General features: G+C 34.5%; 1 protein-coding gene across 3 annotated transcripts in view; it reads right to left on the reverse strand.

Moving 5' to 3' along the window:
- The window catches only part of LOC150108520 (F-BAR domain only protein 2), a 521764-nt gene extending 500139 nt beyond the window's left edge, over window positions 1-21625 (reverse strand). For all 3 annotated transcript variants that reach the window (XM_090390828.1, XM_090390826.1, XM_090390825.1), the window contains exon 1: window positions 21515-21625. In XM_090390828.1, the coding sequence (XP_090246954.1) occupies window positions 21515-21544 (30 nt within the window). In that variant the 5' untranslated portion in view covers window positions 21545-21625. The remainder of the gene's footprint in view (window positions 1-21514) is intronic.
- Window positions 21626-22746: the final 1121 nt, after the last annotated feature.

Below are 22746 nucleotides of genomic sequence, written 5' to 3' on the forward strand. Positions count from 1 at the left end.
TTTTTTTTTGGAGGGGGGGCTAGAGAAAGAGAGAAAATTGTTCTGATTCAGATTTGGCCGATGTAAAAGGGCTTCACAACTTTCTTTAAAAAGGCATTCATGTTTAAACCTGCCTCTATAGAGAAGACGAGCTTGATCATACCAGATTCTGTGTTTAGTGTCAATACTATGTTGTGCCAGACCAGACTTTTGAGGTTTCATGTATTCGATATAATATTGATGTTCATTAATTACATTTATGATTACATTTATTAATTACAATTAATGATCCTATAATTAATTAATTATAAGGTCAATGCTGGAGAAGTTCTACAGAAAATAGTAGGAGATCGGGGGAGAACCAGAGGTCATCCCTGGAAACTGTATAAAGAAGGTGTAAATAGGGGAGTGAGAGGCAGGTTTTTTTCGTGCAGAGCTGTAAATGATTGTCTTGCCTAAGAGTGTGGTGTCTGCAGGGAGTTTGAATGTGTTCAAAGCACGGTATGATGAGCTGTGTGTGTGTGAGAGAGAGAGAGAGAGAGAGAGAGAGATAAAAGGACCTCCCAGATGAGTCTTTGACTCCATGAGGTCTTGGCTAATAATAATAATTCTTTTCTCCACAGAAAGGGCTGTCTGCCCAAAATATGTTAGATTACATTCACAAGGTATCTGGTAAACGTCAGCTAATGATAGAGGTGACAGTTTGTCTTTTGTAGATGGCAAGAGATGAGAAATTTTGTTGATAAGGAAAATATGTGGGAATGAGATAATATTTCTTTAAAATTCTACCAATCGGTTCAGCGATGCCAGAAATATAAGGGATTGGAACCCTACAGTCTGTTGAAGAATCCTGAGGTGTTGGAACGTAGGGGTCAATTATCTGCTGTATTTGATTAGGGTTGTAACCATTAAATTCCATTAATGTATGTTTTGATAGTAAGAAGTTCTTGTTGCAAGCTTGAGAGAGAGGAGCACACATTATGTGCTCTATTAATTAAAGACTTGATAACACCAATTTTTTGAGAAGTGCAATGAGCATACTTTTGATGAATGTATCTGCTAGTAGAGGTAGGTTTTTGATAAACATACTCTGCACTGATGATATACTGTTTTATTTTATTTTTAAAATTATTTAGTGTTTATATTTGTTTGTCCATTTGTGTTAAATCCTTGCCAGTTCTACCTTCAATATCAACATTAGTTTCTAAAGTTCATAACTTTTTCTAGTATCTGTTGTTTAATTTAAAGACTTTAGTTGTATTCATAATTAAAAGTCCAACTTCACAGGTTTCTTATAAGATGCTTCTTATTCTGTTTGTATATCAAGCAAAATAAGAAGCATTATATGAGAGAATGATGGGAAGTCAAGCAGAAGTGACTGTAGAGGATTTGAATAGATTGTATGCATGGGCAAGTTAAGTGGAAGTCAATGGAATCTCTGCTGTCTCCTTCAAAATTTTGAAGGAGACAGCAGAGATGAGATCAGGGGAAATTTTATGAGATTAGAAGTCACATTGCGCAAGTTGTGAAGCCATCAATCAGATTATGGCAATGTTGCAGAGGACCTTCTTGACATGCAGAAATAAGGAGGTCACGGTTCCATTATATAAGGCCTAGATCAAGTCTCATTACTGTGTACAGATTTTATCACTTCGTATGGATGAGGATATATTAGAAACAGTTCAGAGAAGATTGACTTGGTGAAAACTGGTCTTTGGAATGTGGGGGATAATAAGTTGAAGAAAAGTAATTTGCAGAGGTTTGTGAACAGAAGGAGAGAAGATATGACTGAGGAATAAATTTTACAGAAAATGGGAAACAGGTGTAGAACAAGAGGCCATCCCTGGAAAATGTATAAGGATGGTGTAAAGAATAAGGAGTAAGTTCTTTGCATGACACACTGGTGAGTAGAATGCAGAGACACTGATTTTTGTTAAAAAAAAAGCATGATTTGATGAGCTTTATGTGTGTGACTATTCCTTTTGTGATAAGTCTCGACTCCACATAGGTCTAGCACTAATAATAATTTTCCTTATCACTTCATGCTTTTTATTCAATGTTGTGTAACTCTAAGAGAAATTTAGGTGCATTAAAAAAAAGAAAAAATGAGATGTGACAATTTAATTCTTGGAACAGCCATGTAGTGTCGCCCGTGTGGCGATTTGGCTGGAGTAACGCGAGTAATCATGTTTATACTTGTTTTAACTAATGTGTGCGTAAACCTCATGCTGATAGAACCATTTGCTAGTTGGCTATTGAAAAAAAAAAAAAAAATAGAGATCTGTGTGTAAACTTTGGAGTAAAAATGTGCAATCAAAATCTGGAGCGCGTGTTAACATCAAATTGTGTGAAAATTGGCAAAACTGCTACTGAAACATTGGAGCTATTGAAAGTGGCATATGACATGGATGCTCTGAAAAAGTGAATTGTCTGAGTGGCATAAGAGATTCAAAGGTGGATGTGAATGACGACCTCAGAAGTGGGCAGCCAAAAACAAAAATGATGGAAGAAAATGTGAACAGAGTGCGAGATTTGGTATGGTCTGACAGATGATTAAGTGTGTGATTAATGGCTGATGAATTGCAAATGAATCAAGAAACAGTCAGGGTAATTTTAACTGAAGAATCGGGTATGCGAAAGATTTCTGCGAATTTTGTGCCTCGGATCTTGAGGGATAAACAAAAGCTGCAGTAGCTTCAAGTTGCGACTGGTCTTTCTGCAAATAGACACACGTTTCCGACAGTAATTACAGGTGATGAAACCTGGTGCTTTGTATGATCCAAAAACAAAATGACAGAGCATGCAGTAGAAAGCCCAGAGTTCGCCACGTCCGAAAAAAGCATGCATATCATGGTCACAATTCAAGACCATGCTGGTTTGCTTCTTTGATCACAAGGGGATAGTCCACTATAAATTCATTGAACAGAGACAAACAGTCAACCAACAATGCTATTTAGAGGTGTTGAAAAGATTATGAGATTCTGTTCAGAGAAAAAAACCTGAAATGAGATATGACAAGTGGATCATCCATCGCCATAGTGCACTCAACATGAGAGTTTCTGGCCAAAAAATCAATTACTGAATTAGGTCATCCTGCTTATTTACCTGACTTGGCTCCCTGTGATTTCTGGCTATTTCCAAAATTAAAAACTGCACTAAAAGGACAAAGATATCCAGCATAATGTGATAAAGGAACTCAAGAGCATTCCAGAAAAAGAGTTTTCTGGAATACTCTTTGAAAAGTCGCCTTTGAAGTAGTCCCCTTGGACTACTTTAAAGGTGATGGCCACTAATGTATAGTTCTGAACACAGGTTTTTTTACAGGTGCATTCTGGGAATTAAATTGTCACACCTCGTATATAAATAAAAATAAAATAAAAACTGAACACCCCTTGGAGGTATATATCAGGAAATTGATGATGATTTAACTCTGAAGTCTTCTGAGCTTTAATGCTATATCCTTTCTCAAATTCGACTGAATTCTAAATGAAATGAATGAATAATGAAATAAACAAAGAACTAAGGCCTAACAAGCACAAGATGATCTACAATGTTTGGATGCTGATGGTCTGAAAATTGCTCAAATTTTTGGAGCCATAACAGCTATATACTTATCAAAATCAGGAGAATGTTTCAATGCGCTTTAAAAAGAGCCCTTCTGATTTATAACAGCATCTTTACATAATTGTTTTCTTGCATATAGCCTTGTGTGAATGCATACTAATGCTGACCCCAGTCAAATGCAAAAAAAAAAAAAAAAACTATTCGACAAAGTTATATCTTGTCAAAAGTTTTTTTCACTTGGTTATACTATAAATTAAAGATGTGAAGAAATTATATTCTTGGTGTAGTCTTGATGTGGTGTAAACAAAGTTTGCAAGTGAAGTCACTTCACGACTGAGTATATAGAGGCTAATGACTTCACATTAGTTGCATAGCATTATACATGTCTGTAAGGATATGTGCACTTATTATGGGATATTAAGGCAACTAATGTGAAGTCATTAGCCTCTATATACAAGTAGCTGAGTCGTGAAGTGACTTCACGCCCAAACTTTTTTTTGCTTGCTAAGTTTGCTTACACTTGGATAAAGGATTAAACCAAGAATATAATTTCTTGCAGCTTTAATTTAAAGTTATATTCTGAAATAATCCAAAAACAAATCCTAGGGCTTCCCAGATTTATGTATTAACACGTTCATTGCCAAGCTGAAAATTGGAATTTCATGTGGTGGCCAAATTTTTTAAATTTTTTTTATTTAGTTAGCGACGTCTACGCGATAACGTGTGATCGGCCGTTTGGTGAGAACTCACATCGCGTGATTGGCAAAGAACGTTCATTGCCAAGCTGAAAATTGGAATTTCGTGTGGTGGCCAAATTTTTTAAATTTTTTTATTTAGTTAGCGACGTCTACGCGATAACGCGTGATTGGCCATTCGGTGAGAACTCGCAACACGCAATATCGCGTGCTAATAAAAATACAAAACGAAGCACTCTTTGAGGCCCACAGTGAACAGTATTAGTTCCCCAAATTATAAATTGGTCAAATACTTAGCCCTAGATTTCTCCCTCAATACAGGCCTCTTCATATACTAAAAAACCAGTGCTTTGAGATGTACTGGCATCTCCTTTAAACAGTGATGTTTGACATACAGATGTGATATAATGTTTAATATTCAGTAATTTTTTTTTTTACATATTTATCTAATATTCAAATAAGCTTAGTTATGTAATAAAATTTACATTTTTACTATGCCAATTGTTAAGATTTGATATAACTATTTTTAGAATTTTAAATTACTTTCATGTTTGTATATTAACACATATGCCCTAAAGTTGGTTTGCGACTATGCAGTAAGTAAATTACACTAAATATTCTAATTACTCTATTTTTCGATAAATACAGCATACAATAACTGTGTGTGTGTGCTTAGGCATGCTGTTTTTAGTGCTACAATAAAAACTGATTTTATTTGCTTGCAAGGGGATTCCAGAATGAAAATTACACTATATAGTGTAATTTTCATTCTGGTACTAAACTACCAATATATACTAGATACACACTGGTAAAATTCTAGTGTTATGCCTGAAGGTCAAGTACAATATGAGTCAATTTGTCTCTTCCCCTTGCAAATGTGTTAAGGAAATCATTTTACTAGGTTTTACCTGACTTCTGCAGATGTTCTGTTCAAAGTAATACAAAAAAAAAAAAAAAAAGAAAGAAGAAATTTGTTTTTAATCGAAGTAAAAAATGAAAAGGATTACTAGTTTCTTTCCTCCTTCACAGTTAAGAAATTAAAAACAAGTGAAAAATGAGTGAAGAGTTAACTACAGAGGCTGTACCAAAGACTGTTTTTGTTCATAATGGTATCAGGATCCAACAGTAAGGAATAACTGATCAAGTTGCTGGAATGTTAATAAAAAGACTTCCGTGCAAAGTATATCGGCTAAATTATCAAAATAAGAGACTTGGATGCAAGACTGTTGTTAGAGTATATGCCACCCCTAAATTCAAGAAGAAGAAAAAAAAAAAGGGCATTTTTTTAATAGACTAGATACAATTTTTCGACACTCCAAGCCTGCTTCTAGGCATAGCCTAAGTTAGTAGGTTATTCCTTTATATAATGCACATCCTGTTTGGATGTGCATTATATAAAGGAATGGAAAGAACTCTTGGAGTTGAAAAGATGAGTATAAAGATTTCTAAAGAATCAGCAAAAAATGAAGTTGCCTATTTTGGCAAAAGCATACAGCAACAGCTAGTATCTTTAAGAATGAAAAGATAATCACACTATGAAGTAACAATATAGGTAAATATTTTTTTTCTTTTCATATTATTATTATTACGCACAACTCCAGGGATTCCTTAGACTCATCGAGGGAGGCCCTAAACATCATGTCCACACAACTATACGACATTCTCACAGTATCTATCATACCTTGAACTCACTCACTGTCATAGCACCCACAACAGACTCTGGCAGCTTATTCCACTCTAAAAGTAATGCACCCAATTCTAACACCCTTGCTAACCACACTCTTGCCCAGCTTCCATAGGTGTCCCCTAGTTCTCCCACCACCAGTCCTGATCTCAAAAATATCCTCTGAATTAATCCTATAGAAACCCTTTAGCAATTTGAATGTCTCAATCATATCTCCCCTTTTCTGCCTATCAACTAATTTTTGCAACCCACAAATCCTCAACCTGTTCTCATAAGGTTCATTCCATAGACCTGCTATCATCTTGGTCATGCCTCTGGATTCTCTATACCTTCTCCCCATTAAGAAGAAACCTAGGTGACCAAATCTGGGCACAGTAGTCGAGATGAGGTTTTATCAAGGCTTGGTACAGAGGTACAATAACTTGCTTGTCTCTGCTCGTCAAAGTATTTTTCAACAACCAAATGAGTTGATGAGCTGATTTAGCCACTTTTGCAATGTGCCCCCTAAACTTCATCTCCCTATCCACCAACACTCCCAAGCCCTGGCCTTATTAATCTCCTGGAGTACAGTTCCACCAGTGTGGTATACTGTTGCTAATCTTTTCACCCCAAAATGCATAACCTTACATTTTGTCACATTAAATTGACATCCATTCTCCTTAGCCCAGAACTCCAATCAGTCATCCTGCAAGATTTTGACATCTTCTGCATTCATTATTGTCCTACTCAACTTTGCATCATCAAACAAATGAACTGTTCCTCTTAGATCCTTCCCTATATTGTTAATGAACAAATTAAACAGCGGTGGTCCAAGAACAGAACCCTGTGGCACACCACTAGTCACAGGCCATAAACTACTCTCTGATATCTCTCCATCAACCACCCACCTATCCATCTCACCAACCCTATATCCATTCCCACATGTTGCAGTTTACGGATTAGAATTCCATGTGGTATCCTGTCAAATGCCTTAGCCAGGTCCAGCATTATCACTGTAAACCCATTACCCTTATCCAGTTCAGCCATCACTGTGTTATAAAACTTGAGCAAGTTACTGAGCATGATCTACCCTTCACAAAGCCATGCTGTCATTTTCATCAATCCATTCCTGTATTTTTCCCTTGACTACTTTCTCCAAGACCTTGACAATGACTCCTGATTGGTCGGTAATTTGCAACAGTAGTCTTGGATCCTCCTTTATGCAGTGGAACTATTTTCCCTCTTTCCACACTTTCGGGACTAAACCAGACCCGAGACTGAGATTAAACAACATGGTCAAGGGCACTGATAATTCTTTAGCCGCTTCACGTAAGACCTGTGCCGGTATACCATCCAATCCCACAGATGTATTCAGATTAAGGTTCTGTAATAGACTATTCACCTCCACTTCATTTATCACAATTCCCGTATAAACTAATGGTTCCTTCATTTTTTCAATGTCACCACCTGAATGATATACTCTTGCAAAGTGCTCGCTCAGGAATTCCACTATTCTTTAAATCACCAATTTTTCCTGCTAGCAAAAAATGAGTACCTGCACCTATTTTTTTTTCTTAAAAAAAAATAAATAAATAAATAAAATTAAAAAAAATAAAAAAACTGCCCTTCAGATCCTCAAAGTTACTGACATTATGGTAAATTTTGATATAGTTTCTATTCATAAATGTATCACTATGGAAACTTTAAAGACATTCTTCACCACCTCCCCCTGATATCATACTTATTCACTTTTATCATGCACTCTGGTTCTTTTACTTGTGGTGGGAGTCCATAATATAAATAAGGAGTTTAATAAAAGCAATTAAAACCCAATAAGTTTCGTACATCATAAGACTGACATCATCATCATCAGGGGTAGTGGTATAAGTTTTACACAACAAAAGCCTATTAATAATTAATTACACATATTAGATGTTTCTGTTAACTTCCCAACTGTTAAATATAATTGATAAACCAGAGTACAAATGGTAAATTCGTTACTATATGCATGTTGGAACATTGCTAGTTGTTGCTGTCAGGTCTGCTATATATATATATATATATATATATATATATATATATATAGCACTAAAAACACTTGCAAATTACATAAATATCTCTCTATATTAGAAGTATAATTGTGTAATATCAAAAAATTGAAAGAACATTTTAGTTTTATTAGAATAAAATACATGCTAAGAAAACTATCATCATCATCATCAAATTCCTGACATGTACCCTTAAGGGAGGTGGAGGGTATGGGATACGATAGCAATACATGAAAAACTGACATCACCACTAACTTCTTATCTACAATTTTCCTCCAAATCAATCTGTTACCTATCAAGAAATATAAGATCATCACATCTTATATTTCTGTCTTCTAAGGCAGTGCTTCCCAAACTTCTGGATGGCAGGGAGCCCTTTGGAAAAATTAAAATATTTCACGGCACCCCTCGAAAAAAATCGTAATATAGACATATATTATTATAATATTTATTGTATTTATATTCAATATAAAACATACACAGCAAATATTGCAAAAATCAAATGCAATTATTACATTTTTAGCATCTTATATACACATTTGGCACATTAACTCATATTTTTATATAGATATATATATATATATATATATATTGGTATTGTACATTTGCAGTACAAGCACATGAAATGTAAAACGATTAGTAATAAAGAAAGAATTAAAAACATAAAAGAAGTTTAATAACAATTTAATGTGATGGATGTGTTTCAATACTGCTACACAAAGTCAATATCAGGTGAAATATTTGAAACTGCAATTCTTAGATTTCTGTTTTGAAATGATACTTATATGAATAAGCATACATTAACTAATATTCATTAAGCACCGAAATACACAGGAAGCAAAATTTGTGAACCCCATCGATGTGTGATTTTTTCCTTGAAATATAAAAAATAACAAAAAAGAAATAATAATAAAAATTAATTACATTTCTTTTAAGATAAAAAAAATCGACTTAGTCTTAAAAGATTTTAAATTTGTTTTCATTATTTCATGGCCACCCTCAACAAAACCTACGGCCCACAGTTTGGGAAGCACTGTTCTAAGGAACTTTTTACTGTATCAATCCACCTATATCTTGGTCTTCCTCAGGGTCTTTTCTCTGCAACCTGGCAGAGAACACTTGTTTTGCTAATCTTTCTTCTCCCATTCTGTTTAAATGACCATACCACCTGAGATTAGCTCTGCTAACACATTCCTAGATGCTAACAATGTCTAGTTCTTTCCTAATATCCTCATTTTTAATTCCCATTGCTGCCATCTGTTCATGCCCCTAATCTCTCTCAGGACTCTCATATCTGTGGTCTCTAGTCATTGATCAAGTGTTTTATTTCTAACCCAGCTCTCATATCCATAAGTTAAAATTGGTTAATTTTATATAAGTTAATTTCTCTCTTATTCCATCTAAATTTATTCGGTTGACTTCCTACCATACCAGCTTTGTTGATTCTGTTGTCTATTTCCATATTTAATTTACCATCTTCACTAAAAATCATGCCTAAGTAGCTGAAATGTTTTACTTGTTCTATAAGTTCTCCATTCACAATGCAGTTGATATTTTCAATGTCTTTGTCTTGTTATTGCTGACCTTCATGCCATATCTATTACAACACTTTTTCAATTTAGTCAGGGAATCTTGCAGACCTGTACCAGAATTATTTAGAAGTATAACATCATCTGCATATAGTATAGGGCTGAGATTAACATTTCTAATTTTGATATCAGGTTTAATACCACTTTCCTTCATAATGTGATCCATATAGATAATGAATAACAGAGGGAATAATGTAAACAATAAATTACATGACATAAACCACCGTAATTAACTTTAATGAAAAGAAAGTAGAGATATTTCATACTGAAAATAACATTACAACATCAGTGTGTAGAAACAAGCTAATCAAAGGAACGGAATACAAAGCCGGTGATTTACCAATTAAAAACTGTTGCTGCATGCTAGAAATTATTAATAAATAATTAAAATATTATTAAAAACTATTTTTGATTGTTGTATATCCTTGTTTGACACCAGATTTAACATTAAACCATCTTCCTGTACTTCCATCAATTCTAACTGCTGACTTACAACTTAAATAAAAACTAATTATTGTTTGATATAGTGCCCCATTGACACCATACAACTGTAGTGTTTTGAATAGCTTTTCTCTTGGCACCTTATCATGTGCCTTTTTCAGATCTACAAAACGTAAATACAGATCTTTGTTATATTCCCATGCTTTCTCAAGTATTTGTTATAAATTGAAAATCTGATCCTGACAGCCTCCATTTGGCCTGAATCCAGCTTGTTCTTCACCAAGCTTCTCTTCCACAATCCTTCTCAATGCTAAGAAAACTATAAGTCGATATTGTTTTATTAAAAGTGCAAGAATGTTCTCCCCCTCTACAAAACAGGGGATCTTGAAAAATGTTGAAAAGTCCTGCTCTAGATCATCCTGGAGTATACAGTATCTCTTACTCTTGCAAACCATCTTACTTGAGACAAACATGTCAGTATGTCTGGAAAAATGCAGAAACTATGTCTATTATCCATGCCACAACCACCGTGAAGTAGCAGATCACGCAATGGATACTAATCCCAGATCCAGTGAGGAGAAATCGCCTTTCATGTAGAAACAGATATAATTAAAGAGACTATTTTTAGAATCCACTATATTCTTCAAATCGCAACAAATTTGGCTGCCTCACTTACCAAAAATCTTGGAGACTATCATATTGAGACCAGAAGCAAGATTCCATCACTACACCTACAGAGGGCACCATCTTGGCTTCATAATTTAAATTGTTAATTATATTAAGATGATGTGTGTTTTCTCCACTAAACATGAGAGAGAGAGAGAGCATAAGCATGGTCTGCTAGTAGTCCTTGTCATAATGGTTGCAGCAGATAATTTCTTCAGGTTTCAAATCAGATTTAAAATGGGCTCACTGTTAGACACAACATTTTATATACTTCAGAGATGGAGTATAGATAAAGGGATGCAAGGTTTCTGATGAGCAATTTAAAATTAATGTGAAGACTATAGTAAGTGACAGTGAGCAGCTAATCCATTTACTAATGGCTCACTATCGTTCACACCATCATCCGACCCAATAATACATAAAAAAAAAAAAAAAAAAATCAGCTTATGCCTTTTTATTCCCATATATAGAGAATAGGCGAGGCCATTTAGCCCTATCTAACTTTTGGAGACTGAGTGGGCAGTTCAATCTCCACTGGTACCCAATCAGAGATAGCTGGCCCAAGGCTATCACTAATTAAGCGGCACGCAGTAAAGTGAGACGGCTCAACAAGTGCCGCCATCTTGTGGTCCCTAACCCTAACACTTGTATTTAATGTCTGAAATAATGTGGGTTCTACTGTAGATTTTCTTGAGTTTCCGGGACAAAAATCCCAAGTTTCTGGGAGAAAAAACCCAACTGCTCGTGCCAGAGATCGACTTACTCGGGAACCGGTCAAAAAAAAGCTTAGAAAAATTTCTTCTCGTCGCCGACTAGATTCAAAACCAAAAAGTCGTCCTTCGTGCAGTTAAGTGCTGTGGTGTGCAAAATCCACTGAGCTACACAGGCTTTTCCCAATAATACATAAGGCCAAAAATAAATAAATATTTGTTTGCCATTTCACTTTCACATACCTACCGTAGAATGACTGTTTGCAAGGATGATTTACTATTAGGCTCCTTTCAAAGTCTATTAGTCAAGATAAATACAGCAAATTCAAAGCTAGTTCAATGGTTAAATAAACTGTTCTTTTCACTTTTAAATAGCAATGACCTGTATTTCATATCTGAGTCATCCTAATTGCAAAACTAATCATATCCAAATAAAAAAAAAATTCTGAATTAGCCAAAAGCACACTACAGTGTATCCAATATTACAAATTTTCTCAATGATTACCTTAATTTCTCTGAGAGAACAATAGTTAACTTCAACCCCCCCCTTTTTTTTTTGAAGAATCTTACTATGAAAGTGCATTTGGACATGGCGGGTTTACAGCTAGCTATGTATAAAATCTCATCCCTATATCTTATTATTACTTAAGAAACATGACACTTTTCAATTACCAGAAATTAACCTTATTTCAAGTGAACATTTCATGACACAGGTTCTAAAGGATGGTGATTGCATAATATTATGAAGTGCCTCTGTAGGCGCAATTGGAAGAACGAACGGTACAATGTGCCCTTCGATTGGAATAGGTCTAAGTTTGATTCTCATCATAACGGGAGGAATCTTTATGTGGACTTTTTTCTCCCGGAAACTCTGGTTTTTCATCCCGCATACAGACAAATCGGCCCTTCAGAACACATGCAATTTACAGACAAAAAAATACTAGTTGTGGTGATGGTGGGTAGTGGATGGCATTGATGAAGATGATTGGTAGTAGAGGTTCGGTGTAGTGGTGGAGATGGTTGTATAGTAGGTGTCCTCCCACGATGAGTCTTCGGACTCCTTCGGGTCCGAAGACTCATTGCTGATCACGAATATAATAATAATAACATATAGCCTCTCCCACTCAAATATCATCCTCACCTTCTTGTGATAGAACCTGTTATCACAAACGAGGCTCTGGTGACCGGGTATTGGCAGTATAACAGAAACATCTACACAAAAGTAAATGCTTGTGTATAAAATGCATGTCTGGATGCTGAGGTAGCAGCCCTACCACCAGAATACGAACTACGTGGTCTAACAACCACAAGTCTCTGAAAATTTAAATGCTGTTTTCAAGTCAGATAAATGCAGAAATCAGACAGACTCCTTGGTATTGATTGACTAAAGCTTGGAAAATTAGGACACAAATTGGCCAATGGAATGTTAAAACACTGTATCAAACAGGTAAACTAGCACAACTAAGAAAGGAAATGGAAAAAACATAAAATTGAATTATTGAGGGTTAGCAAAGTAAGATGGAATGGTACTGGTAGAATAAATTTTCCTAGTGGGAATGTGTTTCTTTATTCAGGGATGCATTGCTTATCAATTATATTAGACAATATGGAATTGGAATCCTCATGAGCAGAAGATTTAGTCAGGCAATGATTAGGTGGGAACCAATTTCAGAACGAATAATAACAGTTAATCTTAAAGACTAAGAGTTGTTCAATGTTATATCCCAACTGAGAATGCATCCTTTGAAGAAAAAGAAAGTTTTACAGTCTGCTTGATAAAACCATGATGATGACACATGGTAACGAGAGCATACTTCTCATGGGTGACGTCAAAGCTAAAGTTGGTGCAAATAATGAAGGGCTGGAAAATATAATGGAGAAGCATGGTTTGGGAGAGAGTAATGTAAATGGTGAACTGTTGGTGGAACTGTGTGGCAAATATAATTTAGTAATAGGTGGCACAATCTTCCAGCATAAGAGAATACATAAAGTAACCTGGGTGTCATCAGATGGCAAAACACTGAATCAAATAGATCATACTGTCATCAGCCAAAGGTGCAGTAAAATGTTATTAGAGGTCCGAAATAAAAGTGCTGATACTGGCTCAAATCATCACCTAATAATAGGATCTATGCAGTTATATATTCGAAAAAATCATCAGGAGAAAACATAAGACAGAAATTTGATATTTCTAAATTACAAAATGCTGAAGTCTGCAATGAGTTTAAAATAAAGTTAAGGGAAAATATGGATTGTAATTTTGAAGGAAGAGAATATATGGAATGATGATATAGAGGCTAAATGGAAAAAGGTAAAAAAAATATATAAAAAACGTCCTTAATGATACAGAACATGTTTTAGGATATGTATGCTAAAAGAAAGAAAGAAGAATGGTTATTGATGGAAACTTGGAGACTAGTGGATGAAAGGAAAAATAAATAAAGCCGAAATTATATGCAAAAAGTACTCTCCAAAAGAAAAATGAACTTAAAGACAAATTCTTTAAGTTCATTGAGATCCTTCACTGGAACATTCAAAAGAATGTTCCAGTGAAGGATCTCAATGGAAAAATTCTAGTGTCAACAAAAGAACAATTTGAAGAAGGTGGAGACAACATTTTAGTCAAATCTTGAATAATAGCAGTGATAGAATACAAACAGAGATAAAAAAAAAGGAACAGGTGAATTAAAAATCAATACCAGCCCACCATCTAAATTGGAGATTTAAAAAAATAATATAAGATTTTAAATTAAAAAAAGGTTAAGAGAAGTGCTAGAAAAGATAAACAGCAATGGTTTGATGAACTGGCATCGAGGGCACAACAAGCTGGAGACAAGTATAACAGTAGAGAATTACACAGTATTATAAGAAGACTTTCTGGAAAAGCTATGCAAAAGAATGTTCCAGTGAAGGATCTCAATGGAAAAATTCTAGTGTCAACAGAAGAACAATTTGAAGAAGGTGGAGACAACATTTTAGTCAAATCTTGAATAATAGCAGTGATAGAATACAAACAGAGATAAAAAAAAAAAAAAAAAAGGAACAAGTGAATTAAAAATCAATACCAGCCCACCATCTAAATTGGAGATTTAAAAAAAAAAAAAAGCTATTAAAGAAATGAAAAATGGGAAAGGGAAGGATATGATGGTATCTGGTATCCTGATAGAGGTTCTAAAACCTGATACGACAACAATCACAGATATGCTCTATCCACTATCCAAGATATCTGGGAAAAAGAGACATCCCTCAAGGATTGGAATACAGGAATAATAGTAAAAATACCAAAGAAAGGAGATTTAGGAAACTGTAATAACTGGAAGAGCATAAACCTGCTATGTGTCTTTAGCAAAATTATTCTTACAAGAATTTTAATATTTTAGATGTAGGCATGAGAAAAGAGCAGTCTGGTTTTAGGCCAAAAAGATCATGGATAGACCACATTAACACCTTAAGAATAATAATCAAACAGTCGGGTGACTTTAACTGTCATTCATATTTGCTGCTTGTGGATTATAAAAAAGCCTTCTATTCCACTGCAAGAGATTGTGTGCAGAATGCACTAAAACAAAGGAATGCCACAGAAGATAATGAACCTCATACAGGAAGGATATAACAAATTCCAATGCCAGGTGCTGCATGATGGATATCTGTCACAACCCTTTCGAACTGTATCTGGAGTGTGATGACAAGGATGTCTGCTATCTCCCTTATTTATATTGGTGCTAGATCAAGTTCTAGAACAGACAGCAATGAAACATGCCAAAGGAACATCAAATAAAACTTTGGGTGATCTAGACTATGCAGATAATGTATGTTTAATTGCTCACCGACATGCAGATATCCAAAACAGCTAACCACATTACAAGAATCACTATGTCAGTTTGAAAATAAATACAAATACAACAAAATAAATGAGAATCAAGGTGAACCACAAGGCACCAAGTAAAATTGAAAATGGAAAAATTGAAACTGTTTCACATTTTACATATCTAGGCAGTGTTTTATCTGCAGATGGAGGAGCAACTTGCAATATAGACTTAAGGATTCAAAAGGTAAGAAGTGCATATGCTAAATTTAGTAGAGTATAGAAAATGAAAAATATTCATACAGATATAAATTTTAAAATATTTAATGCACGTATTAAATCAGTTCTTTTATATGGATGCGAAACGTGGCTAGTTTCAAAGGAAATACAAAGAAAATTACAAACATTCATAAACCGATGTCTGCAGAGCATACTTCGAATCTGGTGGCCATAAATTATTACTAATGAAGACCTCTAGAAAAGAACAAATCAGCAAAAGTCAACCTTGAAATCAGAAAATAAAAATTTAGATAGACTGGACATACACTTAGAAAAGATCATGAAGAAATCTGTCATGCAGCCCTGGAATGGAATCCACAAGGAAAGAGAAAGTGTGACCGTCCTAAAAATGCATGGAGGAGATCGACTTTAATAGAATGTAAGAAGAAGAGTTTTACTGAACTAAGACCAATAGCAAGGATAAGGAACCAACTGAAGGCATTCACAGACTTTCAATGTTCTGATGGAATCTGGGAAAGAAGAAGATTCCATGACACAATAAAATAAATTTATATTTCAAAACTAACAAATTTATACAAATTAAATGTTATAAAGAATAAAATTAATAAGAAATAATTGATTATACTAATAGTTCTAATATTATATTAATATGCAAAAGAATAAAAATCATGTTTCATTACTAACAAATGCTACATCAACTTATCATCAATAGACCTCCATGGAGTCAAGAGACTCATGCAATGCTCACTGTACCTCGACTTAAATGCACTCACCACAATCTCAGGCAATGAATTTCAATCACCTGCCACTCTCCATGCAAAAAATCCTGTTCACCTCCAGATATTCTACGAAAAATCTCATCCACGCTAATCTGGTAATTATCCCTTACCAACTTATGTCTTCCCTCTTCCTTCTATACACTAGGCTCTGTAATTTGCATTCTCTCAATCTGTCCTCATATTCCACATTCCAGAGACCAGAAATTAACTTAGTCAATTGTCTCTGGACTCTCCCTCAAGGATCCTGGATCCTTTTGAAAACCTGGAGACCAAATCTGTGCATAGTAATCCATATGCCCCCTGATCAAAGTCATGTACAATGGAATCAAAACATCCTTACTTCTACACATCGATGTTCTCCGCATCATTCCCATAATCCATTGTGTTGTCCTCACAGTTTTAGCAAAATGACCAAGAAATTCAAGTCCCTATCCACCACAACCCAAGTCCATCTCCTCCAAAATATCCCCACCCACCAATCCTATACTCTGCATTCCATCTTTGCTTCCCAAATGTCTAAACCTTTGCAACATTAAACTGACATCCCCCACACACTCATCCATTCAGACAGTCTATTTAGGTCCTCTTGCAAAGCTACAACATCAGATCTACTTCTCATAACTCTCCCAACTTTGCATCATCTCTAAACAACTGTATATATATATATATATTATCACCATTTAAGCCCTTTCCAATGTCGTTTACATATAAATTAAATAACAATGGCCCCAAAACAGATCCATGGGGCATGGCACTAGTGACTTTCCTCTTCTGGAATATCACTCCTCCATACACGACCTGTTGATAAAAGCTAAAAAATATGTAATTAAACTCCTTGATTGGAAGGCAATTGAAGTTATGCGGGCAAAATTCAAAATGCAGAAATGGACAATAAAACTTATTTGTGCCTATGATTCCACAAAAGGTTCTCCTATGCAAGAAGTGGAAGTATTTTTCAAATCATATTTGAGAATGCAGCTGACATAAAATACTGGATCTTGTTGGCAATCTGAACAGCAACAAATCCCACAAGGCATTGGGAGAAATTTGGAGAAAAGGGCAAGGCTAATAATAACAATAATAATGTTACATACCTGCTGGATTTCTGTTCAGGATATGGAGTAGTCATTACTAACAAAATATTTCAACATAAAGATGTTCAAGAGAGAAGTCACAAGCAATATCTTCATGCTGATTCAGGATAGAAGAATACAGGGGATCGGATTTGAAATTGGAAGTGATGATCATTTAATTTTACATAGAATAAAAATGAATATCAAATGGAAAAGGTGAAGATGTAAGAAAGTTTTTAAAAGAATTAGAAGTTGAGCAGCTTCTTCAGGTAAACTGTAGACTCAACAATACAAAGGGCAGGTGATTGAAAAATAAGAAACAGTTCGAAAACAAGAAACAAACCTTGAAGTCTCAAGGTTTGGCTCTTGTCTCAAAGTGGCAAACATTGATTAATTCAGCTAAGGAGACATGTAGTCAAGTTGTCTTCAATGTGGTATTCTGTCAAATGCCTTTGCAAAATAATCATGTTGCCATTTTCTTTATCCAACTCAGCTGTTATTACTCTATTATAAAAAGTTATTAAATTACTAAGGCATGACCGACACTTCACAAAGCCATGTTAACCCTAATGCAGTATCATATTTTTACCCACCTATTCTTGAATTCTCTTTTTGACCAATTTTTTAAGTACTTTTAGACCACCAAGCCTGAGATACTGATTGGTCTATAATTTGCTACTGTAGTCTTATAATCTCCCTTATGCAAGGGAATTATTTTGCCCTCTTTCCACTCCCTTGGAACTCTACCAGAGCTGAGATTAAAATAAATTCTCACAAAACCCTAGCTGATATCGCATCTAATCCCACAGATGTGTTTACATTGAGATTCTGCAATATCCTAATAACCTCCAATTCATCCAACTCTGTTCCCACATTACTATTCTGTCACATAGGTTAATGCAGTAAACTCACTAGGATGATATATCCCTGCAAAGTGATCACTCAGTATCTCAACTATTTTATCCACTTCTGTCTCCTCATGACCATCATCACTCATTAAGGTTAATCTTCCATAGTCATTCTTCTTCTTACTTACCACATAATGAAAGAACTCTGGGATTTCCTTTAACGTGCTTGGCTAGATTTTTCCTTGCTATGCTGGTATGACAAGGAAACTTATGTATTATGTTTATGCATTTTCTATACCATGCCTGAAACACAGGTACTACTACCCATGATATGTTTATCCATCATGGATGCAAAATATATTACTGAAATTGAAATATCAACAAAGTAACATGGATGCAAAGTTTATGATTGTCAACATATTTCATCTGCAATGGCTGATTAGGTGCTGTTTTTGAAGCTGATATTGATTGCACTTAACATGCAATCAATATCAGCTTCAAAATTAGGTGCTGTTTTTGAAGCTGATTTCGATTGCACTTAACATGTGCAATCGAACATAACTAAAAGTACCAATGTGTACAGTATAAAGAATTGAAACAGCTGAATGGCTTAAAAAAATGTTGACACCAAGTTACAATAATATACTTGATTTCCAAATAACTACTGTCAAAGTCTGCTATATTTGATTTATACAATTTAAGCACTTATCAAGAAAGACCATCTGAAGCTCCACACAAACACCCACTATTATGTATTAATTTAATATTATCATCCATGCTATAATAATGTTCCAAAGCTCAACAGGAAATCAGTGATGCTGCCAAAGACAAATCATTTTATTTACATCCAGAACCATTGTGGCTTCTACAAATTTCTGTAATATAAAAACTGCCCTTTTGAAGAGAAAACCTTTCTCCAATCTTTTCGATTCTCCAAAGGGAGCAGGCAGCATTCTTTTAGTCCTAACTTTTGGAAATCAGTTAACTAGTCTCCACCTCTTACTATAACCAAAAAGGAGTGGATTCTGAAGGTGTGTTAGATAAGTACAGCTGTTTTTTTTTTAATCTTAATATGTACTTATTTGAATGAATCATGTTCTACTGCCAATTTTGTTAAGTTATGAGATGAAAAACTCAAGTTTCTTCAGGGAGATAAACTACTTGTGTGCACCAAGGAAGTTAATTTACATCACATGTAAAGCTGGAATCCACTTTAATAAAAGGCCAGAAAATGTTTCTCTGAGTAATTCAACTATTTTAACTGTAATAGACTTCCATTATGGTAATCTGCAAGGGATCCACCCTGCAGACCTTTTAGCAACATAAGCCAGTTTCTGAAGTATTAAAAGTTTTTGTATTAAAAGCACATCTCACTTTCTAAAACAAATCTCACCTTTTTTTTTTTTTTTTTTTTTTTGTAGACATTTACTGAATCATAACTACTCTTAGAACCATCAATTTAACAAAATTTTCTTGCCAACTAGCTGGCAAGTAAATAGTATCCACTCTTTAATCAACAGGTTGTGAGTCTGAATCCCACCATGGTCAATGTTTTGTTAATATTTGGTGGTAGATGATCATTAGTAGTGCAAGGCCACCATTAGCTTAATTAGAGGTAGTCTGAGACCCTGTTTTGTCTCTAGAGCATCAGTTCCCGACTGGGAGTACGTGCTGGGCTGTTCAGGAATACACGAAAAATAATCAGTAATGGTGTCAGTAAACATTAGTCATGGAACAATAAATGTCGGCATTTAAAAACAGCTATTTTAAAAACAAGGGGTTTAAAAGGGGTATACAAGTGGAAAAGGTTGGGAACCACTGTTGTAGAGCAATGCTCTCAATTAACTAACATTTAGGTTATCAACACTGCTAATGTGCTACAAGCTAACAGTTTTTCCTGTGTGGAATTTATTAAATTAAAAAATAAATAAAAATTATTAGGAGTAGATATGACACGTATCAATCAATGCTCAACCAACCATCTTGAGAAGACTTTCAAGACTGTAAAATCTGTCAATTTACTTTTTCGCATAACATGAAATGTATGTTCTCATTTTAAATAAACTTCTTATGCTTCATTTAATTTTTAATAGTACAGACTAATATATCCTACACTTTATTATATTACTGCCAGGGAGAGGGAGAGAAAAGATGATTTTGTTTAATTCAGTTTTGTACAAATAACAATGTTTTCCCTTTTTAAAAGTGAAGACCGAGCACTTCATGGCTGTTACTCAAAAGACGTTTCCAGATGTAAACCAATTTTACGAGATTCCTTCAAATAATAGCAAATCTTCATAATAATGTATATTCCAGTAATGCAAAATTAGTGGTTCTAAAATTTCTTAATTTATTTCCAGCCAGTAATTTCGAACGGTGAACTGCTAACCTTATATATAGCAAAAACAGATGCATGATTAAATATCCATGCAGGGTTTTTATTTTGAATCTCAAGAGATACATAGAAAATAAAAAACACTGCATTTTATATATAGATATCTTTCAGTGGGAAAAGATGCTAATCAGATTCAGATACAAGCTCCTACGTTTATCTGAATCAACCATAACACGGTTGCAAAATGGATTCAATAGTATGGTAACGTGACTCAATCACTAATAAGCATCCTAAACAAGTACTGAAGCCAGAAATATAATAGTTAAAAGTAAATGGGCAAACCGAATTTTAAAAAATAAAATTAAAATGCCATAAATGTTTACAAAATTGATCGCTGTACGAGTATTGATGAATAGAATCGCATAGCAAAGGTGAAATATATATATATATATATTGCAATAATCTACACGCTATCGAGGATGCAAACATCTTCTTGTACATGTAAAGATGACTTACGGCAAGTAGTAATTTTGGTCTTTATTGTAGACTCACTTCATTTTAACTAAGTTCAGCGATACCAATAGTCTTGATATGATGACTTATGGTTAAGTAAGGGAATATCGGCGAGCTTGACATGTGCTCTTCCTTAAAACTTGAAAAATATTAAGAAAAGTCATCGATCTTTATTATTGAGAATATATTACTAATCACCAAAGTAAATTTATTAATTAGTATGACATATTACTGAAAAATCAGTCCACAAAGATGGAAAGAACCAAAATAAGGTATACAAAAGAATCCTAATTAGGTCAATCTAAATATCCCCCACCTTGTGTTTTTCCTTAATGGTGTGTTGTTTAGACATAACAGAAGGGATACTTATTTCTTCATCTGTTGGTTTCTGAGTGCCAGATTAAAATAATAATAATAATAAATGAATGAACTTTAAATATAATCACTGTTATCGATTAATACACATACATTGCTTGCAAATACTATATAAAAATGTGTCAATATTTAATTGGAAAAAGAACGCAGCAAACGCTACATAAAAATATATATAAAATGCTGTTACTTACCCAAAAGTAATCGCGAAAATCAAAAGGCATTTTTTCACACACTAACACTTTCAACCAACGTGAAGGTACAACCCTCTCTTTTCGCGATCTGCAGGTCGCGATATCGAAGCAAAATTCGTATTATAGCCTTGAACCGGGTTCTTTTTTACTAGGCTGTAACATTCTGCTTTCATGTGGTCGTCAAAAATAATACACGAAAAGAGCAAAGGTGGCAAGTATGATGTTTCGTTTTACACGAATGCCAATAAATAAATAAAATAAATAAATAAATAAATATGCTAATACAACAGTCACTTGTGATACGATTAAGCCGAATTTAGCTGATGTAAAATACTTTGGATGAGATTAATTTCAATGGAAAAAGTATCTTTGCCAAAGTTTAAGAGTTCTAAACATTATGCCAAAAAAGTAAAGATGTTTTGCGAAAGAAGCCACCCAAATTGAATTCCTATTTAGCAGCGTTCGTAAATCGAATCGCATCATCAAGCGCAGCTACCATACTGCAAAACTCCGCACTGCGGGAACACAGCGAACTTAAGGGGTTTAATGAAAGCAAACAGGTTCATGATGATACAGCAGTGAAAGCGTTTTGCGTTGATATATGAAAGATTACATTACGGTCTATAATGAATATTTTTTCCTTGTATTTTTAAGCTTAAAGAATGTCCAAAGAAAAACCGTGTCCACATAAGTATTATATTAAACGAAATCTTTCACAATACTCAATAACATGTTTATTCATCATTCAGTCCTTCTAAGCATATCCTCCACCAACTTGTAATAATACGAATCAAGTATTTTCACCAACTCCTCCTTCAACACGGCCTTTAGTCCATGTACCATGGCCTAGATTGCACATGAATTTCAAGTTCGTCAAAATCTCATAGTGCACGACAGTCAAAATTTTCTATATCATTCCCGTACACGATGTCGCAATAGCACCTAGAGCTCCGGGCCATTACACTTCCTTCACCAAACATGACATTTATGTTCTCTCCATGTGAATGCATGCCAGATATAAAAAAAATAAATAAGAGAGAAAAGGAAAAAAAAGTGTTACTTAGCAGTTTATTTAATTGCTTATTTTTATTAAACTCTTTATTTATATTATAATGTAGTCTCAATCCCAAAAACCTCCCACATCACTATTTTATTGTTGACAGTGATTTCTTTCGGCTGTTTCAGAAATGTATAAAACATAATAAAATGCTCGCATCCTATTTAGAATAGGA

This window comes from Typopeltis vanoorti, chromosome 3, assembly GCF_054136105.1.
Source record: "Typopeltis vanoorti isolate ZY-2024b chromosome 3, IOZ_Tvanoo_1.0, whole genome shotgun sequence".
Classification (NCBI taxonomy): Eukaryota; Metazoa; Arthropoda; class Arachnida; order Uropygi; family Thelyphonidae; genus Typopeltis; species Typopeltis vanoorti.